The following is a 20,630-nucleotide window of genomic DNA, read 5'->3' as shown; positions in this document are numbered from 1 at the left end:
TATGCCCGTTAACATCCGTTTGTATATATTCGTTTATCAAGGGTATCACTATTTTTATTTTTTATCCTAAGATTTAAACAAAAGTTGAAATCCCTTATCTAACTCCCCTTGTATCTCGTTAACGTACATTTGCAAAATTCTGAATTCTGAATCATCATATTGTGATATAATTATGTTTATGATTTATCATGTTAAGTTTCTTTTTTCTTTTTGGATATTATGACATGTACTTCTGATTTTTTGGGTGATTAGGATTTGATTATTATTCTCAAATCATTATATGTTCGTTTGTGTTAGTTTAAAAGGTTAACAAAACGCATACAGATGAAGACGAACAATTTCATTTCCTTGCAAAGTCAATTAACCCACGACCTTTATAGTGGGTTCCTCTATGATGGTGTCTGAATCTAATAACGAGGGCTAGCCAAACCCCAATAGTACTATTTACATTATGTAATGGCTCCCATGGAGTTAATTGCTTCGTGCTAATCAAGGGATTTTATTGGTATACAAATGAATAGCTTCTTTACGTATACTATATATAATACATAAGTAAAGAGTAAATTAAAATGCTCATTTTAAGAATTTTATAATTTGTAATGCATAAAGTACAAGTGTAATAAAGGACCAAGTGGTTATTTAAACACAATTTACACATGTTCATTTGATTTAAACAAATATAATTACAAGTTTTGTACCTAAACTATAGTCAAATTTTGTTAATTTAAGAAATAATTACAACTTTCATCCCTCATGTTTATCCAGTTTTTACTCTAACTTTATTCTTTTTGGGTTTCTTGTTATATCTTTTACAAAAATATGATTAAAACTAAATCTGAACATACCCATTTAACGAGCTTATTTTTATTGACGTGTCAATATTTTTTTTTAAAACAGATTAACGGTTTAAAATGCACAAGTCATTAATGCAAAGATATATGCATGAAGTACAAGTTATTTTTACAACTAAAAATTAATTACAAGTATAGTATCTCAACTTTACTCAAATTTTGTTATTTTAAGGATTACTTACAACTTTGACCCCTCATGTTTATGTAAATATTATTATCTTTTGATATGTTTTACAAAAATATGATTAAATGTACTCAAATCATATAAATATCAAAATAATCAAGGCGAACTCGAGTTTAAGATTTTATCTTTAATTTCGAGTTGAGCTAAGTCGGCTCGGTATGGTGTTCGACTCGAGCTAGGCTTGGCTCACTAACAACCTTTTAAATGTTGTTTCCTGCTACATCGTACGGACATCTGACTAGTGCATATATGTATCAAGTTTTATTTGCAAATAAACATCGTATACTGATAAGCATATCATATTGATAAGCCTAAGTCGCTTATATGCGTACTGTGTTTATTAATATATGAACGGGTTCATTAATCTGAATTGTTACAAAAATATAATTAACAATCTTTGCTACAGACAATATTGTTGCAACGTTAAGATCTATCTACATATTATATATAGCGGAAAGTTAACGTATAAATTAAATTAACTGTAAGAATTAAGTAATGTAGTTACATTTACAAGTAGTGTAATTATGTAATTACATCACACTATAATTACACTATGTTGAATATATTAAACTAGTTGATTCCCACAGCTATCACGTTAAATTAATTTGTATATGATTCTAACCCTATATATATATATATATATATATATTAAAACCAAAAGTTGATACACTCACAAATTTAACCATTCATCATTTTTACAATTTTTATTGCCTACCATACAACCTTCCAATTCTACTGCTACAACTTGACAGAAATTTCAAACGATTTCTTCACGTATTAGCCTATGGTACTACTATCTAATGGGTTTATTTCCCTTTGTGATCAACTAGAACAATGATAATAACATTTCTTTTTCTTTTATTCTTCTAATAAATAAGGGTGATATACATACGATATTAATACCGTAACTTATTTTATCCGCTTGACTTATTTTATTTTCTTTTTCAAATAGTTTTTTATTTAAAATGCAAATTTCTTTTCTTTTACTTCTCAGCATTTAAACCCATGATTTTTAGATATTTAAATAACTTTGTATTTGTTACCGGTCTACCAACTTCAGTATTTTGATTTTTTTTTTCGTTTTATCGCTTTCTATGAACTTTTTTTAATGCAAGACATATTCTTTAAATATCATGCAATGTAATTCTCTTTATCAACTTTTCAATTTAAATTTTACACGAAACGACGCAACAAGCAGATGTTTCCACTATGTTGATTTGTATATTGTGTATTTGTATTTATTACAAATACCGTTAGAACTCATTATTTTCACCTTAAATACAATACATAAAATACAACTTAAACTCATTTATCATTTATATATGATTTGTCTTTAATTATTTGCATACATATATATATTTTGAAAACGGAGTTGTGCTTAAATGAAAAATACAACTTAAACTGTTTACCTGTATGTAGCTTTTATGAGCCGAGGGTCTCTCTGGAAGCAGTCTCTCTATTCTCACGGATAGAGGAAAGACTTGCCTACATCCCACCCTCCACTGACCCTACCGATAGCGTGCTATGCAGTGGGATATACAGGGCTTGATTGATTGATTGACGTGTGTTGGTGTCATACCACACCTTTAACAAAACGAGCTGATACTGACCGAATTCCTGCAGCATCGAGGGGAATTTTACTAGTTTCATATAAAAATCATTGCCTAAAGTAAAGCTAGCTAATGATACCACACTCTAGAAACAGGTACGTGTTCATGTGTCCTTTGATCAATGTTCAACATACGGATACATGTACATGACTTTGCCTATGAAACCAGAAAGCAGATGTGCGATCGACCAAACTTTTAAAAAAGGTGAAAACACAAGTACAATTAATTTGCAAAAAGCAACCAAAACCATCTTGATCACTAACTGCCTTGAGTGTTTTCAAAGACTTTTGTTGTTTAGCTAATATCTTACAGTTTTAATCATAAATAACTTCTAATTGAAAACACTAGTTCAGCCTAAATAGGTTAAGCTAATATCTCGACCGGGGGTTATGGTTAGATCTAATCTCCACTAGTAAATTCCGATTCATCCTGCAATTTACACACTGTGAGCTCGCTCGAGAAGAGGAATAGGGGGTTCTTCTCGTAACCACACTCCAGCGTGTCAATTAGTATGAGTTATGAGAGAATAATTGTAAAAGTGAGAGAGTGCTGATCCCTAAACCTTTGGTCCAAGTTTAGTATTTATAGCCGGTGGGATTAGAGAAGGAATGGTCATGCTGTCGCTATTAGTGGAACCGTCTATTCTCGTGGGTGGGGGAGGGGTGTACGAGGTTTTTGATTGGACGTTACTAGAGGTACAACAATGGCGTCTACTGATAGGCCTGTCCTGCAGTCATGATCCCTTTTGTACTATTTGTCGCCCAAAGGAATTAATCTTGGAATGTAATTGGCTCGGGGACTAGTCTTTGTGTACTATTTGTCTACTTTGCGGGTGATAGGTCTTATGCCCATAGGCAGTGTCCGCGGGTTTCTTGTTAGTTGGTAAGGATAGTTCCGTGGGTGATAAGGCTGGTTTGTGGACAATGAGGGTTGCCTCGCGAGTGATACCCAAGACTATCTCATGGTGTATTTGGATTTGCGGGTGGGTTTTGGACCCTATCTCTTCACTTATTTACACAAATAATTTGACTACTAGGAAATGTGAAAGGTTCATGGTTTGAATCCATATTAAGATCCGAATCCAGATATTCCATCAAATACCTTCTGAAATTACCATTAGTTTTGCTTTTAAGCCTAGTTTAAAATATTACAAGTCTGTTTGATAACGACTTTGAAAATGACGTGGTGGATGGATAGTGGTCACAAAACCAAAACCCAGCTCGCTAAGTAATTACCTTTTTCCTTTCAACACATTCAAGTTAAACCCACCAAATGGGGAACTGCTTTTGCCAACACTGACAGCTAGCACAATTGCATAAACTTGCTGCTTCCATATATAATTCATTATAGCTATATTTATATCCAGTTCGAAAAAAAAACAATTATTTATTAGGTAGAAATTTTCAAAGTTTGTAGTATGGCTATAGAAATTTTGTGTCATAACTCATAAATTTATTAGTTATGTAAGTTATACTGCATAACATAATACTGTGTATTACATACTTATATTATATCATATTATCATATAAGTATATAACCATACAATAGAGTAATATGAGAGCAAATGAGAATGAGGAAAGTTGGAAAAAGATATCATCTCTTTGTTATACAATCATGTTCAAAGGATAAGATTGGATGATTTTATCCAAACAATACAAAAGTCTCATTATGTACAAGATTGTACAAAGCATCTACAATAAACATAAAGAACCCATTCTTTTTTTCCTTATATAGTTATATGAATATCAAGGTACACATTAATCTATTCTCACATGATCCTTATCTTGTCCAATCCAAAATCTGCCAACAAATCATCAATAATTGTTGAATTCAGCCTCCAAAAAATTAATAACAGGGTACTTTTTATCTTTCAAAACTAATAGTACATATATTATTAGTCATGAGAACCGAATATAGCGTGTACATTATCAGCTTCACTAAAAGAATGTAAAATTTAATTAAAAAACAATTATTTATTTCTTTCTTTACTTTTTATTTGTTCTTTCTGTTCTAAATGTATTTAAACAAAAATATATAATAATATGCACATAAGTATATTCATGTTCATGTAGTGAAGATGTATATGTAGTTCAAGTAAGTATTAGGCCCGATGTTGTGGGCATGCGTTATACCTACGTGGGCGACCCATAACGTTTGCTAAACCGTGCCAACGTGTTAAGGACAAGCGTTAAGCATAAAAGAGGTGGGATCCACCCCATTTTAGGCAATCACATATTTTTCTTCCGTTTTTCTTGTTTTTTTTAGTATTCAGTTAAACCATGTACAACTTATTTGTTAAAGAATAAATTAGTTAAAATTACTCACTATATACGTGGAAATAACGTTCTCACACATGTATACACACATATATTATTATATTAAAAGTGTAAAACTATACTTTAAAGTTTAAAATAACAAAAGTATACCACCAAGTAGATCACTTTAACTTAACCTCAAAGGACAACCAACGTGTAAGAATCATAACTATGTGCTCTCACCCTTTAAATACCCTTGCTCTCCACCCTCCACCCTCCACACTTCAATTCATCAACACTTTCAATTTTCTCAATCTTCTTACATTCAACAACAAACCTTCACATACATATAATATATTTACTTATCAAAATGGAACAAAAGCTACCAGTTGTAGCCAAAAAAGTTTGGAGGTTTATGCGAGTAGTGTTCCTAATGCTACGTAAAGGCATACCCAAGAGAAGACTATTACTAGAGTTCAACATGATGATAAAGCGTGGCAAAATCGTCCGAAAAGCCATGCAAAGCCTCATGTTTCACCACCACCAACACCACAACCCACCGCAAGGAGAATACGAGTTCAGCTGTAGTAACACCCCTTCTAATAATAACCATACATTCTCTATATTCTCATTTAACAAGAAACAACATGTTGAGGATCATGTTGATGTAATGGCTATCAATGCTGCGGTGATGAAAGCCATGGAGATGATGATTCATAGTGAGACTGCTTCACCGGTGCTGCCCGGGTTTGGGAGGAGTCCAATGGTTAGGCAACTGAGGGTGACTGACTCCCCGTTTCCGGTGGGTGGTGTGGATGAGGATTGCCACGTGGATGAGGCGGCTGAGCAGTTTATTAGCCGGTTTTATAACGATTTGCGACGACAGAAGATTGGTTCAGGGTGAATGTGTGTTTGATAAGTTGGTAATCGAACAAGAACAACATGTTTAGTTTGTTTACGAGTTATTTATAAGTTGTGTGTTGTAAGAGATTGAGGGGTGTCTATTTCAATCTTGTAATTATTGCATAGATTAACAAAAATGAAAAATAAATTAAGTTCAATCCATGGCTATTTGTGTAGAGATTCTTTTAACTTTAAATAAGTCGATAATCAATAGCGAAAATGAACTAAATTGTCTATTTTAATTTTAATGGTATTTTAATGATCAAAGTAAACACAAAGTTTATTTTACTAGTTCTTTTTCAGTTTTTCCCTTAAAATGTCTACAAGGAATTCAAATGACCGTTTACTTAATAATTATTATATAATGAAATCTTCAACCAATAAAATTCTATCACGCATCAAAAGAATTTATGTGGATGTCTTGACAGATAAAAAAATCTCAGCGAAACTCAGATAAATATCACCGGAAGCTAAAAGGATCTTGTCAGAAAACAAATAATCTTGTTAGAAGACAAGATAAATCACGTTGGGATGCCTAAAAACTTTGGTACTTGTTTTAAAAAATCCGGGCATCTTACTGAGATATTGACATGTGGCTTGACCTAGTTGTTAAAAAATTTAGTCGGGTAATAATTATTAAGTAGGTTGGTTAACGGTATTTAGGATGAACATTCTAAGAAAACCCAATTTAAATAGACAAATTATTTATTTTAATTAATAAAATAGGCATATTAGTACAATAAATCAATTTTAATCTCATAGAGATGTCACGTCATCTGGCTGTATTATGGAGGATGTTGTTACTAGCGCTTGATTTTGAAGTATAGTTTTTACTTTTTACCCTATTGAGGTGGGGTTATTGGACATTTCGTATATAAAATGTAATAAAAGAGAGAAAAATGAATATTTACAAAAAATGTGGTGATTAACTGATTATGCTATTAAGTTTTCGTTTTTTTTTCCGGCGGTCCTGGGTGTTTTTAAAAGATCACTTTTATATATATTGGTAGATGACTAATATCGCATTTTTGGACATTTTTTAGTTTTCTTTTAATTGTGGATGGTTTAATACTTTAATATATTGGTTGAGATTTATTTGATGTGCATTTATGCTTTTGGTCGATAAATTAGTGACAATGTTTCTGAGTTTTAACTTAGGACGTTGTTTGTAGGAAACAATTAAAAATATGTTGCAGCAAGTGGTTGTGGATTTGTTCACTGAATTAATAGTTTAATTATATAGCCAACTAAAGCAATAACCACTAGCAAAAAGTAACTCACGTGTTGCTTTTTTTAAAACAAGAAAACACCACCAAATTGTGTCTTCTTAATATTAAGATTTATGGAGGTCAGTTAATAATTTTTCACGAAGGTTTATTCGATCAATTATGAATAAGGCTTCCGTAGATAGCCCATAAAGTCTGAAGGGTCTGATATATTCAAATCAGAGATGTGTTCGCAATCAGGTAAACATCGATTCGAATGTACTTTTGATTTCTAGACCAGACCCAACTTCTTAATTATCTGTTGGTTTTAATTGTTGAGAATTATGTTTCTTTTAAGTTTGATGTGTATTGTTTGCGGTGGTGGATCTATGAATAATTATTAGTGGGTTAACTGTTTTTAAATACTTCGATTCATAAGACTGGACTTAAAAATTTTCGGGTCAGGTCTTCGGGCAGGGCCGACTCAAACCTTTCGGAAACCTAAAACAGGTTCCAAAACCGAGGCCTTTTCTTTAAAAGTAGAAACAATATTTCTTTCCGAGAACTAGGATTACGGTGAAGTTAACTTGGTTTAATCAACTATGTCCTTAGTATAAGAAGTCAAATTTTGTATCATACTCAATGAATGAAATATACGAGTATGTTTTAAGGAACTTTAATAAACTCAGCAAGGTGCTTAAACAAACTATACACGCACTAAACTAACAAGTGAATTATATGATTTATATCACATCTTATGGATAGAACATGTTCCATCTAAAAAAAACATATACCAAAACATTCTTTTCAAGGGTTAAGGATAAGCAAATTAAATGTATTCCAACCTCTTGAGGCTGCATCCACTCACAAAGAAAGGGTTGATGAGGCTCAAAGCTGCTGTTAATTATGAAAAAAGTGAAATTCTAAAAAAGTAAAAAAAAAAAAAAACACGTTGTAAAAGAGATTTAAGCATGGGCTCTCTAGGTTACAAAGCAGGTTTTTAACCATTTGGCTTTTTTTCTATCTTTGTATGGGTTCACTCTTTAATTTACTTATGGGTTCACTCATGATTTTTATATAAGCATTCCGTTAAAAATCCGAAACTCAGTAGATTTCCGTAAACACGTAATCTATTACGTAGATTCGCCCCTGATTGTTTGGACCCATGTGGTATTTGTCCCTTTATAATAGAGATGGTTAGATCAAATTCTTACCACTGCAATATTTTATGTGAAATTTTGAATTAAAAAAATGTCTATTGTTTGGGCCAAATATATATGTGTTGATTAAATGTGTTAACTTATTTTAATAATATTTTTTTTTATTATTTTTAAAAACTTATATTAAAGAAAAAAATTCTGGGCCCCTAACATAATGAGCTAAGTGGTGGCCCATCCTTGCCCCACCTCCAAGCCAGCCCCGTTTAAAAGTTAACACTTGAGAGCCTCGAACAGAAGTTTAATTTGCCTTACGGTTCTTTACGAGTGATATTCCATATATTTTTCTAGAAAAAACTTTATATGTATGAATTAAAATAATATCAATATTCTTTCTAGAAAAGAGCAACGATATGAAATGAAATCACAATTGATTTCTTCTTGTGCTACTGGATGATTTTCGTTTAGTTGTCTCTTTTGATCACGTCCACCGGTCCATTTTTGCCTCAAGCTAGACGGTCTTTAAAACTTTCCAAAATGCTCTCTCCACCCCATATTAATCTTTTGTCATCATGATTTTTCCAATATTCTAATTCAAGTAGCTAACGAGATAACAATCATATCAATTCTTTTTATTGCAAATAACTAATTGATCAATACATTTATCAATTCTATGGATGGATTTTGAGCACACGAAATTATCCCGATCCCCATTTACCCCCCCCCCCCCCCCCCCCTCTTCCAAAAAAAAGTCAGGCATGGTGGTAGGGGGATTGAGAGGGAAGAAAGAGAGAGGAAAAGGAGTCGTAGAAGAGCAGAGATATCGAGAAGGAGAGTCAGCTAATGTGGACGACCAAATGACGCGTGCAGGTAGCGCTCTAGATAATCTTATTTGCATCTTATGAAAGTACATGACTATTGTATTTTCTTAACTTCGAAATGAACTTCAAATTTTGTTGATTAATCTTGTGCCTATGTATAATTTATATTACACCATGTGTAGTAGTAGTCTAGTAGAGGTGCTATACTACAATTTTTGACATGTTAGTAAAAGGACTATTTCATTTTAAGGATATAGTGGTTTGTAACACACTATCACTCTCACTCCCATCTCAAAATTGCCCTAAAATCGCTTTAAAAGACGATCTAAAGGTAACATTGAGAAAAAATCGTCCCAATGTAGCCCCAATACACATATCCTTATTTCTTATCAAATAATGCTGGTCATTTTTTTGAGGTCGGTCTAAATACATGTAATTATGTGAATAGAAAATAATAAAAGTAATTAAAAAAGGTGGTGGAGGAAGGAGCTTGTCACTTTCAAGTTTAAACTTAACCTAGTGTATGAAATCAAATTATATGCACTAATTAAATTTCTGCCTTTAAATACCCAACCCCTCCTACCACCATCTTTATATAACTCTCTATTTCTCCACTAGAAAAATCTAAATCCAACACTAAACAAAAATGGAACATAATCGACCGATAGCCTCAAACAAAGTATGGACCTCAGTACGCACGCTACTCTTCATGGTCACAAAACACATGTCCAAAACAAAACTATTGCTCGATCTCAACCTCATGATTAAGCGAGGCAAAACCGCCCGAAAAACAAAAACCCTACAAAACCTCAAACTCCACCATCACTCACCAACCGAAGACTACAAATTCAAAAAGAATGTACAAAAGATGTCCCATACCGTTAACGGAGACCATGATGAGATATTCGTTGACCCCGTGATGTTAAAGGCACTAGAGATGTTGACGGCATCCCCTGCGGTCCATGGGTTTGGGAAGAGTCCGGTGGTTAGACAGTTGAGGATAACGGACTCGCCATTTCCGTTAATTAACGGGGAGGAGGATAGTTACGTGGACGAGGCTGCTGAAAAGTTTATTATCAAGTTTTATAACGATTTATGTATCTCAGCTGGTGTATGAAGCTTCTATGAAAATTGTGGACTATATACTTTAGTTTGTTTTTATTACACAAATAAATGTATAAATACTTTAAACTTTGAAGCAAATATATATATTTGGGTTGGTTTTATATATGAACTGTTTTTAGCTTTTAAATTCGAATATGCATGAAGTTTTTGTTATGTGTCTCCATGTCCATTACTTTAGCTTATCTACTTTTTATTTTTATTTTTTTTATGAATGATACGGATCGGTGATATAAGAGTTAATAGACTTGTATATTTAATTTAAAAGAGACATTACTTGTATGATATTATTAGAATTGCAGGATCGAACAGTAAGGTGAGAGCGAAAGCATCTAAATATGCCGAACATCAATTCTTTTAACATAGTCATGATTTTACTTGAAAGATCTTTCACTTGATTTCGTAAAAAGTGTGCATCTTAATCTCAAACAATTATTAGGGTGTCTAATTTGATTTTCAGTCTATTAAATTATTAATTTCAATGTTTTAAGTTGCGGCATTACATGTTGAATTTAGAACTGGCCTACTAAATGGGATTTGATGTTATGCTTAAGCATTTAGAAAGTGGTTACTTTCTTTCAAAGATTGTGTTTTTGTTTAAAAAAGTGAGTCGTGTATACATGTTCACTTTAAAGTTTTAATAACATAATTAATAACAAATTAAATTTGTACTTATATTTGTGACTATCTAATTTATAAACATATCAAAAAGTTCATTTTTTTCTTGATTTTCTGTTTAAATAAGTCTTAGAGTTAGATCTTGGTGGAGTACATGCATGTGCAAGTACAAATTTGCTAGGACACAACTGATGACTGATACCGAATTCCTACAACCTTTTCAATGATTTGGTATATTAAGATTTGCATCAGAATCTATCCCCCGATTATTGTTTTAATATCTTTTCGGTCCCTTTAGTTTTGACTATTTCGCCATTTCTAATCTCAACTTTTATAAGCATTTTACATGCCACTGAAGTCTATCATTCACATCAAGTCACAAGAGCTCTTTCTATAATCAAGTTTCAACAATACATGAAAAACTTTTTTGAAATCCAGTTCCTCCTTAGGCAATGTTGAATATTGAATCTTGCTATTTCTTAAACTTTCCATCTTTGAAACCAACTTGACTACATGACGGGAACTATAGCAAATCGACTATAATTCAATAGAAGTTATAGCATCGTGTCGACGTGCAATATAAATTTTTATCAGTGATTTTACTGTTATTGTCTTATTAAGATATTTATATAAAACAAACTATAAATATAGGTTGAAAAGCAATTGATGGTGTGAGAAATTAAAAGCCAAAAGTTTCGGTAATATATTAGACCAAGGTGTAAAATATGGTGAAAATGGACACATGTTACTATCTAAGATAAATATAGGTTTCCCACCTTTTAATTTCAAGAAGTGGTTGAAGTTTGATTGGCTCAACAATTATTGGTGCTTAAAGTGATTCCATTTACATTTTGGTACTATTGCATTACCAGCACATCTCTCAAACCTTTTATTGAGCATATATATCATACTTGCACCATAATTATATAAACTATTTATAACATATGATGCACCAAAATATATAAATTTTTATGATAAATAGAATTTAATTTGATGTTAAATTGTAACAAAGTAATAGCAAATAATCACGGATCAAAATAAGTCGATTAAAATAAAATGTTTTATGCATCATTTTTCTCAACAATATCTTGAGAATAGCATCTCTTTACCATTTAATAAGAATTTACTATAGAATAACTTTCATCTTAAAAGGTATTGGACCGTTTATTTCTTCTTTATTTGTAATCCAATAACCAACTAACTAGGTTTTGTAAAGCTAGCTATTGTGCATTATTGATGATATCTACACAAGGCATTAAAATGATACCTTGAGAAAGTACATATCCAAGTCACTTGACACAAATAAACGTCTTCATATAAAAAACGGGTCTAAAAATGTTTGAGTATTATAAAAATAGTGAAATTATAATCGTTCGGGTATTCTATAAATAACATCGAGAATTTATAAAAAATTTTATGCCCTAAAAAAACGTGCCCCGACCGGGCAACCACATGGCACACCCTAAGAGGCGGCACTGTTTCCTTGGACAGAAAATACCTTCCATCCCCTACCTTCACATAAAGGTGTGTTGCTGCTCACGAGTGAATTACAAAATAAACTTTATAGAAGAACGGATGAAGAAGAAAGAAGTGGTTATTCGCCAATCGCCACCAACAATAATTGTTTGTGTTGTTAGTTCGAGGTGATGACTGCCTCAAAATGAAAGCTAAAAAGAAAGTTTGAAGATTAATGGAGTCTTAAGGAATACACCATTTTGGCACTAATCTTTCACCACCAGAAGTGAACTAATAATATTCAAGGTGTTATTTATGTAATTTGGTTAAAAGTCGTTAAACTTTTATCCTAATTAAGTCGTAATGTGAATTTGCTAATATGGATTTGGGTTACACCCAAGTCCCAAACTAAAATATAATTGAATTAAAAAGTTCTCTTCATGACAAAATAAGAAATGGCATTAAAAGACGTCCAATAAGTGTTTTGTTTGCATGGTCGAAAAGATAAACATGAGCGGAAAATTAGGGCCATATAATGTTTCAACATTCACAAAAGTACTATCTCGTACATTATTGGGAAGGAAGTGATTGAGAGCCCACGATGCGATACAGTGTTTTAGACAAAAACAAAAGTTTATTATGTTTATTCAACTTCAAATTAAGCAATGTCTTTAAGACTCGACTGGCTATTGTTTAGCCGGCCCGGGACTCGGACCCTTAGCGGATTTTGATGTCCTTAAACAGGTCTTAAGGATATAGAGATTTTATAGTATGTAAACGAAGCCAATTAATACTCGTAGGCTTGAGGTGAGTGCAAAATACTGAAAAATTGAAATAACAAGTTAAAATTGAATTTTTAAAGTTTTTTATGCCCATGTCCTTAAAAAATTAAAAACTTCAACTAGCTGAGCTATCAATTTGTTTTCATTAGATAGGTAACTAAAACTGATGACGGGTAGCCCGATCACCAAAGCAAAAGTACTTTGTCTTATGCTCTTTGAAGGTTAAAATGGTTCAGCTCTTCGGCTTCAAAGCTTCATGATGTAACGTGAACAGTCACTACTAGAAAACATGTCCTTTTCCTACAAATATTTCCTACAAAATTTATAGGACAGGTAATTCCAACAGATTTCAAACAAATTTTCAACAAAAAAAAATAAGTTTTAATTATGCTACAATATTGCAACAGAGTAGTAACAATATGATTTTCGTTGGAATGCTACAACGGAAATTGCTAACTTTTCGACAAACTTCCAACAAAAAAAAATTATTTATCAACTATTTATTTTGTTTTTTATGCTTGTATAATTAACTAATCCCAAATGAAAAATAAACCAGAAAATAACCTTTGTAGGAAAGTTGTAGAAAGTTTGTAAAAGTATATATTTGTAGCAATTTTGTAAGACAAATTATTGAAAAAAGGTTGAAAACAATTTTTCAAGCATGTGTTTTTCTAACATCACATTTTTGTTGAAAATTAATTAAAAGTGAGTTTTCCAACATATTTTTTACGAAATTAGTCGTAGAAAAATGTCTAATTTTCTAGTAGTAAGTACTTTTCAAATGTCAAACTCTCTTTATCAGAAAAGAGAGTGACCAGCCCATACACATAGCTATAGTGTATGTTCAGGGCCGTCTCGTGGGTAAGCTAAATGAGGCAACTGCTTTATGCCTCCAGATTTATAGGGTCTCCATCTTAAATAAAATATGTACTCTGAGATTTTGAAAGTAAAATTTTTTTTAGAATTAGTAACTCAATGATGAGCCACAAGCTAAGGATGATTGCTTCATATCCATTATCACGGCATATCATCCATATTCTATAATTCTTGTGTACTCTCTAGCGCTATACGTATAAAGAAAATAAAATAAAAAGACCTCAACATTTTTGTTAGTTTTAGGCCTCTGAGGACGTTGAGCCGGTCCTGTGTACGTCTCAAGAAAAAAATAGACACCATTCACTAAAATGGAAAGCGTCAAAACTTGCAACTAAGAAAAGTTAGATAAGACCTACTCGTTCAACTTCTAGCTTAGCTTGAACAAAGACTCCCCGCTGTAAAAGGACTTAGTTTCATGTTAATGCATTCTCTTTCTCACTATCATACTTGCACTTTCACTTCTTTGTGTCGATTATTATCATCAAATTAACATATTTTGTTTTCACGTCGAAGACAGATCGCAGACAGTTTATGTTTGTAGTAACCGTTTAAGCTATCAAAATCCTGAATTGTCTTAAACCATCCTTAGCCGCTTATTTGTCGTTACAACAAAAATATACAATTATCATATTTTAATATATCTAATCATGTTTTATTAAGTTTATATCTATTATTGATTGTTTGAACTTTGTATATTATGTACTTGGTTATAAATAATTATAAAATTATATCTTCTCATATTATAAATATACAAATTTTTTCTATTTTATTTATCACAATATCATTGGTCCACTTATAAAAATACTGTTTAAAGTCACTGTTTTATACCATTTTTTTTCTTAATCATTGAGGGATAGAATTTGTTTATTTCTTTTTTTATTCTTTATTTATTTTTTTTAAGTTCGTGAAACTTAGGACGGCAACTCTATCGTCCTGTTTTTGAGTTTTTTTAAAGGAGGGAAAGGAAAAGAAAATAATGATAGTTAAAAAATGGGTGTTCTTGAGTTTTTTTTAGAATAGAAAGGAAATGAGTAGGAGAAATTAGGAAGGATTAAATTAATGTATTTTCCCAATAAGTTATCCTTCAAAAAATGAGATGATTACTAAGTATAACTATTTTTTAACATAGTTATCATTTCATTTCCTTTAATTTCCTTTCAACTCAAAAACACACCTAATTAAAAAAAAATTTCTTCCTTTTCCTTCCCTTTCTTATCATTCTCTCTCATTTCCTTTTCTTAATTGGTTAAAAAACTCAAGAACAAGGCGTATAGATTTATCAGAATAAATAGATTATGAAAATTTATGAAGCATTTGTGTCACATATAATTTATTTTGTTTTGTGAAAAACACCAGAAATTAGAAATTATTTAAATAGATTGAACCTTCAATGACTAGTGATGTATGATTTTAGGAATAAGCGATCATGGTTTTGAATAGAGTTGGCAATCCTAACATGATTCAAAACACGAAACAAAAGAAAACAGATTTTAGACCGGCTAACACGACCTGCTTTATCAAACAAGTCAATCTGAACATGACATGTAATTTGTCGTGGGTATCCGAATACATAAAAAGGAGAGCAAAAAAAAAAAATAAAAACAAAATTTGCACTACTTTTGCAATTCGTCGCGAAAGTTGTTCATGTGTATCCAACTACATAAAAAGAGAGCCAAATAAATGTAGTCATATTACAGGGTTGTTTATATTATTCGTTTATAATATGTACTAGCTTTAGAAACTCGTGTATTACACGAGATAAATTAATGTATAAATTATAATGAATAATTTAATAAAAAAACGATAATTAAGTCTCTTTATATTATGTAAAAAAAATGTATTAAAAATGTAGTCGTTTTATATCATCATATACATTTGAATTATAAATTGAGAATGAGTTGTTCTACTATCGGTATACAATAATGAAACAATGCCACTGGAAGCATTTAAAACAGTGAGGCCTTTTGATGTGAAAGATGTAGCTAAAATCTTTCACAAAAATGTTATACATTCCATATCTGGCCATAGACAAAAAGACACTAGATTTTTCTTTTTGAACAGCTTTCATGTTGTCCTTATAAACACACTGTTGTTCAACTATCACAAATAGTCTTATAATAAATATAAAAAATGGAAAATTTGTCTATGATTTTTAACACTTAATATTTATAAAAAAATAAAGCAAATTATCATAATTTTTTTCAATATGAAGATGTATCAAAAAATTGAATGTTAATATACTCTTTAAACATAAACTCTTTTATATATACATTTAAAATTTAAAGAGAATATATTTATGATACGTAATTATTATATTTATATTTTTTTATATTAAGTAATATTTAGAATATAATTTATGGCATTAATAATTCAATCAATAGAGATTGACCAATTAATACGGTATGTTGAACTTATAATCAATACTATATTTAGAGTCAAGATTTTTTTCTTTTCCATCAATAGAAGATAAATGATTTTGGAGGGAATTTGCTAGTGAGAATCAACCTAAGGATGACATGTGTACAAAATTATTTTCTTTTAGTAGTATATATAGATATATGTTTTTTGGATTTTAATTTTATTTATTGTACAAAATTTAATAATATACTTAGTATTTTATGATGAAAGGGTTTAACATATAAATGAGATGTTATAACCGGGTTTAAAAATCATTTGGGTTTGGTGAGACCCATGACTTATTTATTTTTTACCATAAAATTGTTTTTTTAATTATAAATAATATATATTTTTAAAGAAATTAGATATTAATTTTTAGTATACCCTTATTTTATCGGATTTTCATATCAAATATTCGGTGAGAATAATTTTTAATTTAATGAGATATTATAACTCGTTTAAAGAATATCTTGGGTTTGATGAGACTCATACCCACGAATTCGGGTCAAATGCATGAGAAGTCTCAATTTACAAATAATGCATCAGATGGCTTGAGAGAATGTACAGAGCAACCAGAGAGCTTTTAAATGTTTCGTTTATATATATTATAGATATATTTAAAATTAAGATAAAGATTTAATTCCAAAGAACTTTTAAGATAAACTTTAATATTTTGTTCTTGTTCTACATGTTCTGAATTGATTCTTTCCCTTCTACTATAAACTACTAGAATCATAAAAATAAATGAAATGCTGTTTAGAGAAAAAAATGGTAACCTGTCAGTCTGTCACAAATTTATTGTATTTATTTGTATTGTTATTATGGTCATTAACTATCAAAAATTGGTGGATAAAAAATCTAGTGTTGGATATTTTTCCAGTGAGATGGTTGGATCACCTTTTGCTTTAAGCCTTTACAAGCTTTGCTGCTTTGTTTTGTATACATTATATTGTCTTCTTTAATTAAGTGGTTGATATGCAATTGCTTTATCCTCATATTAAATCTAGCACTTGGGTTTATTTTTTGTAAATAAATCTTGCTTTATTTCATCAATTCCATAAATTGTGTGTACTGTTAGAAACTTAGAAGTATCGAAACGATGGGTGAATCTTGACATATAGGTTTGGGTTCTTTTATGTAGTCCTGGGCTTGAATGATGCTACATCATGAAAAATCACGTGTGAAGAGGACTTAAGGTTGAAGTCTCAAAGGCTATGTTTAAATATGAAGGGGGTTCGGGTACAAAATGATTCGGCCATATGACGATTCTTGAGGCTTCTTACAATTTTTACGCATATGTGTTTATGTGTGTGTTTGTGGCTGTGAATTTCTAACATGACATGATAAAATGAAACGGATGTATCATGAAATTTATTGGTTGAACTTGGATTAGATGAATTCGATTCAGCTTCGGGTGGAACTCCAAACATATTTAAGTAATGAGTTGGGTTCATCTCAATCTACAGGAATTCACAACTTATTTTTCTTTTAAAATTTTAAAAAATATTCTATATCATAGTTAAAAACTAAAAAGAGATTATATAAAACCTTGTACTTTTATTGGGCATCAAGTAACCTCCTTAGACTTATTAAAAATACATTTGAGTCCTTAAAGTTAAGCTCTAAATGGAAAGATATCCTTTTCAATTTGGCCCCACAAACAATAACCCACTTGTAGGGAAACCCCCTTTGCTTAATGTCGTGTCCTTTTCAACTCAAATAATTGGCCTATAAAAAAACACTTTCATAGTTGTATGTACTTAAAAGTGTTTCCTCATTTTCTTAAATTCCATATACTTACCTATAAATTTTAGTTCGAGTTTGATCCAATTATATTGGCACCAAATTGAAATAATTTAGTTGAGTCAGAACTTTTTTATTTTCTACTTATTTTTCAGGTTAACCATCAATCACAAACTTATATCAACAGATATTACAGTTTGAGACTTCGAACTTAAATACAGTAAACGATTTTTATCTTTTAAAACGATATATACAAGCTGATTTAATGTTTTATCTTTTTTATAGGATTATATAATGTTTTATTATGTTAATTGACACACATTTAGTTCTTAAAGGAATGTTTTTTTTATTTGAGAACTTGTTAACTATATAACGTTGTAACATATTATCGGGTTTAATATATAAGTAAACGTCATATCAGGTTTACACCGAGACAGTTTACAAGCTAACCCGTAAAACAAAATGTTCAATTCAATTTAAAGAAAAACCAGTAACTTAAAAACTATGTAAGTACGTAAGACCAAAATAGTGATGTGTTTAAATTAGAACATGAATATCTTTAGGAGATTTTGGATTTACTTGTAGAGGTGGGCAAACTGTGTGTTTTTAGGAACTGGAAAGCGGATTTTTGTCGGGTCTGGTCTAGGTTTCGACCATGTAGAGGTGGAACTGGTTTCGTTGAGTCCGGTTTGGTTTCCGGTACGATTTTTCTGAAAACTGAAACATGATTCGTACCCATGGATTGGCTATACCGGGTCGGGTCCAAAACCAGGTTTTATGCCATACTCAAGGATCTAGTATGAAACATTATTTGAAACTTTAACGAGTTATCATGTCTTTCATTAATAGGCCTATCCGAAAAAAAGTATTTTGGGCCATTAACCTAATTGAAGGTTTAGTAGGCTTTGTTTTTTATTTACAGGCCTTTACAAAAAAATAAATGTATTTTGGGCCATTAAATATAAAAAATAGCCTAAAATATAAAACAAGAGTTAAAACAAAATGCCTACCATGGGGCTCAAACCCACGACCACAAGAGCCTTGCGCTCTACCAACTGAGCTAGACGGGCTTTTGATCAGCCATTTAAGATTTAATTTATATATTAAATATAGAAGCTGAACAAGTTCATAAATCATAATACACGTATGTAAATTGCTTTTGACTAATCAACCTTAGAAAAGGCCATAATTATTTTTCTCTAAATAGAGTTACGGCCTTATGGGTATGAGAAACAGTCATGGGATATTAAGGTATACTGGTCTAGACCGGATCAAGTAACATTGTATTAGTTCGGTTATAGATTCTTGATTATATGAAAATTCGGTCCGGTGGTATTGATAACCTGAAAAAACTGGTCGAATCCAAATTGCCCAGATTGAACTTTGCAAAGTGTTGCTCCAACAAAAATGGGTAGGGAAACCGGACTTCGTCTTGAGGGATCAACACATATGGCTTCACAATGTCCTTAAGCCCTGCTAAGATCAAAACATAGTTAGTTTTGACATATAAGAGTGTTTTCTACAATTAACCTTTGACTGAGAGTAAGTACACATTTTCAAGAGTTGTATATTTACTAGTTTAGAGAGCATATTAATGAGCAAGCTTTTTTGTTGGAAAATCGTTAGAAAGTGGGTTTTCCAACAAATTTCCTACGAAATTTGTCGTAAAAAAATGACTCATTTTCTAGTAGTGTTAGAAACTATAATACAAACTATAATTACGAGTTACAAAACTAAACAAAGTTTTACTTCAACACCAAAAAAACTTATAAACATTACTGAAGAAACACTAACCGGACCCCGGGCAGATTACTGGTAACCTGGGGGTTGGATAGCTGTTTCCCACGAGGGGTTAGACCCTTGGAAGATGGTTCTTCTGATAACCTGCAAAACAGACACCGTGAGCTCGTCACTGAGAAGGGGGGGGGTTCCTCCTTGTGACCACCCTCCGGCGTGAGAATCAGACTAGATTGCTCTTTAAATATAAAAGTATATTAAGAGATTGCTAGAGCAGATATCAGGTATAATATGATAAGATAAGATGTTGTAAGATGATCATACCATTGGGGTATTTATAGCCGAAGGTAGGTTTCCAAGGGGTTTAGCCGGCCCAACACGCTACCAACTGTAACCTATGCACGTGCCTTGCCTGTGAGTGGTGGATAGGTAGCGGCTGACACAGAGCAGGCGTGTCGTGCACTCTTCCTCTTCTGCCAACTACAGGCTAGGCACGTGGTATGGCAGGAGTTGGTGGGTAGGCGGCGGCTATTGGTCACAGTGCTGTGGCGTGCTGTCTGCCATGCTGCTGTCAGTGAGCTGTCGCATTCTTGGTCAGATCTTTTGTCTGTACCTCGTCAGGTATCACACAAAAGATCCTCCATACGGACTGGCTCATTTAGGCGGGAGTTTTCCCCCTCCCGCCTTTGCTCATTCCTTCAGGTGACACTGGGGAGAGTTAAGTGCCTTGTGCGTGTAGCCATGCTGCGCGGGTGGCCTTCCCTAATGGCTTGTATCCGAGGCTGCGGGGACAGGCGGAGTCCTTCACCATTGGGAGGCATTTCCTGCGGGACCAGCTTGCGTACTGCGCGTAAGGACGTTACGTCTCTGAGCATGGTTGGTCCTGCGGATCCAGTTGGTCTCTGCGCAGACGT

General features: G+C 32.1%; 1 protein-coding gene across 1 annotated transcript; it reads left to right on the top strand.

Annotated features, from left to right (window-relative positions):
• The first annotated feature begins 5,270 nt into the window (after positions 1-5,270).
• Positions 5,271-5,804, top strand: LOC143546374 (uncharacterized). The gene has a single exon (XM_077038055.1). It carries the CDS (start codon positions 5,271-5,273, stop codon positions 5,802-5,804), a length of 534 nt encoding a protein of 177 aa, XP_076894170.1.
• The last annotated feature ends 14,826 nt before the right edge of the window (positions 5,805-20,630 follow it).

This window comes from Bidens hawaiensis, unplaced genomic scaffold (assembly GCF_021521415.1).
Source record: "Bidens hawaiensis isolate Kalapana, Puna unplaced genomic scaffold, B.hawaiensis_p1.1 tig00014335_1, whole genome shotgun sequence".
Classification (NCBI taxonomy): Eukaryota; Viridiplantae; Streptophyta; class Magnoliopsida; order Asterales; family Asteraceae; genus Bidens; species Bidens hawaiensis.
Note: the sequence above shows the minus strand (reverse complement) of the source record. Positions and strands in the feature narration are given on the sequence as shown.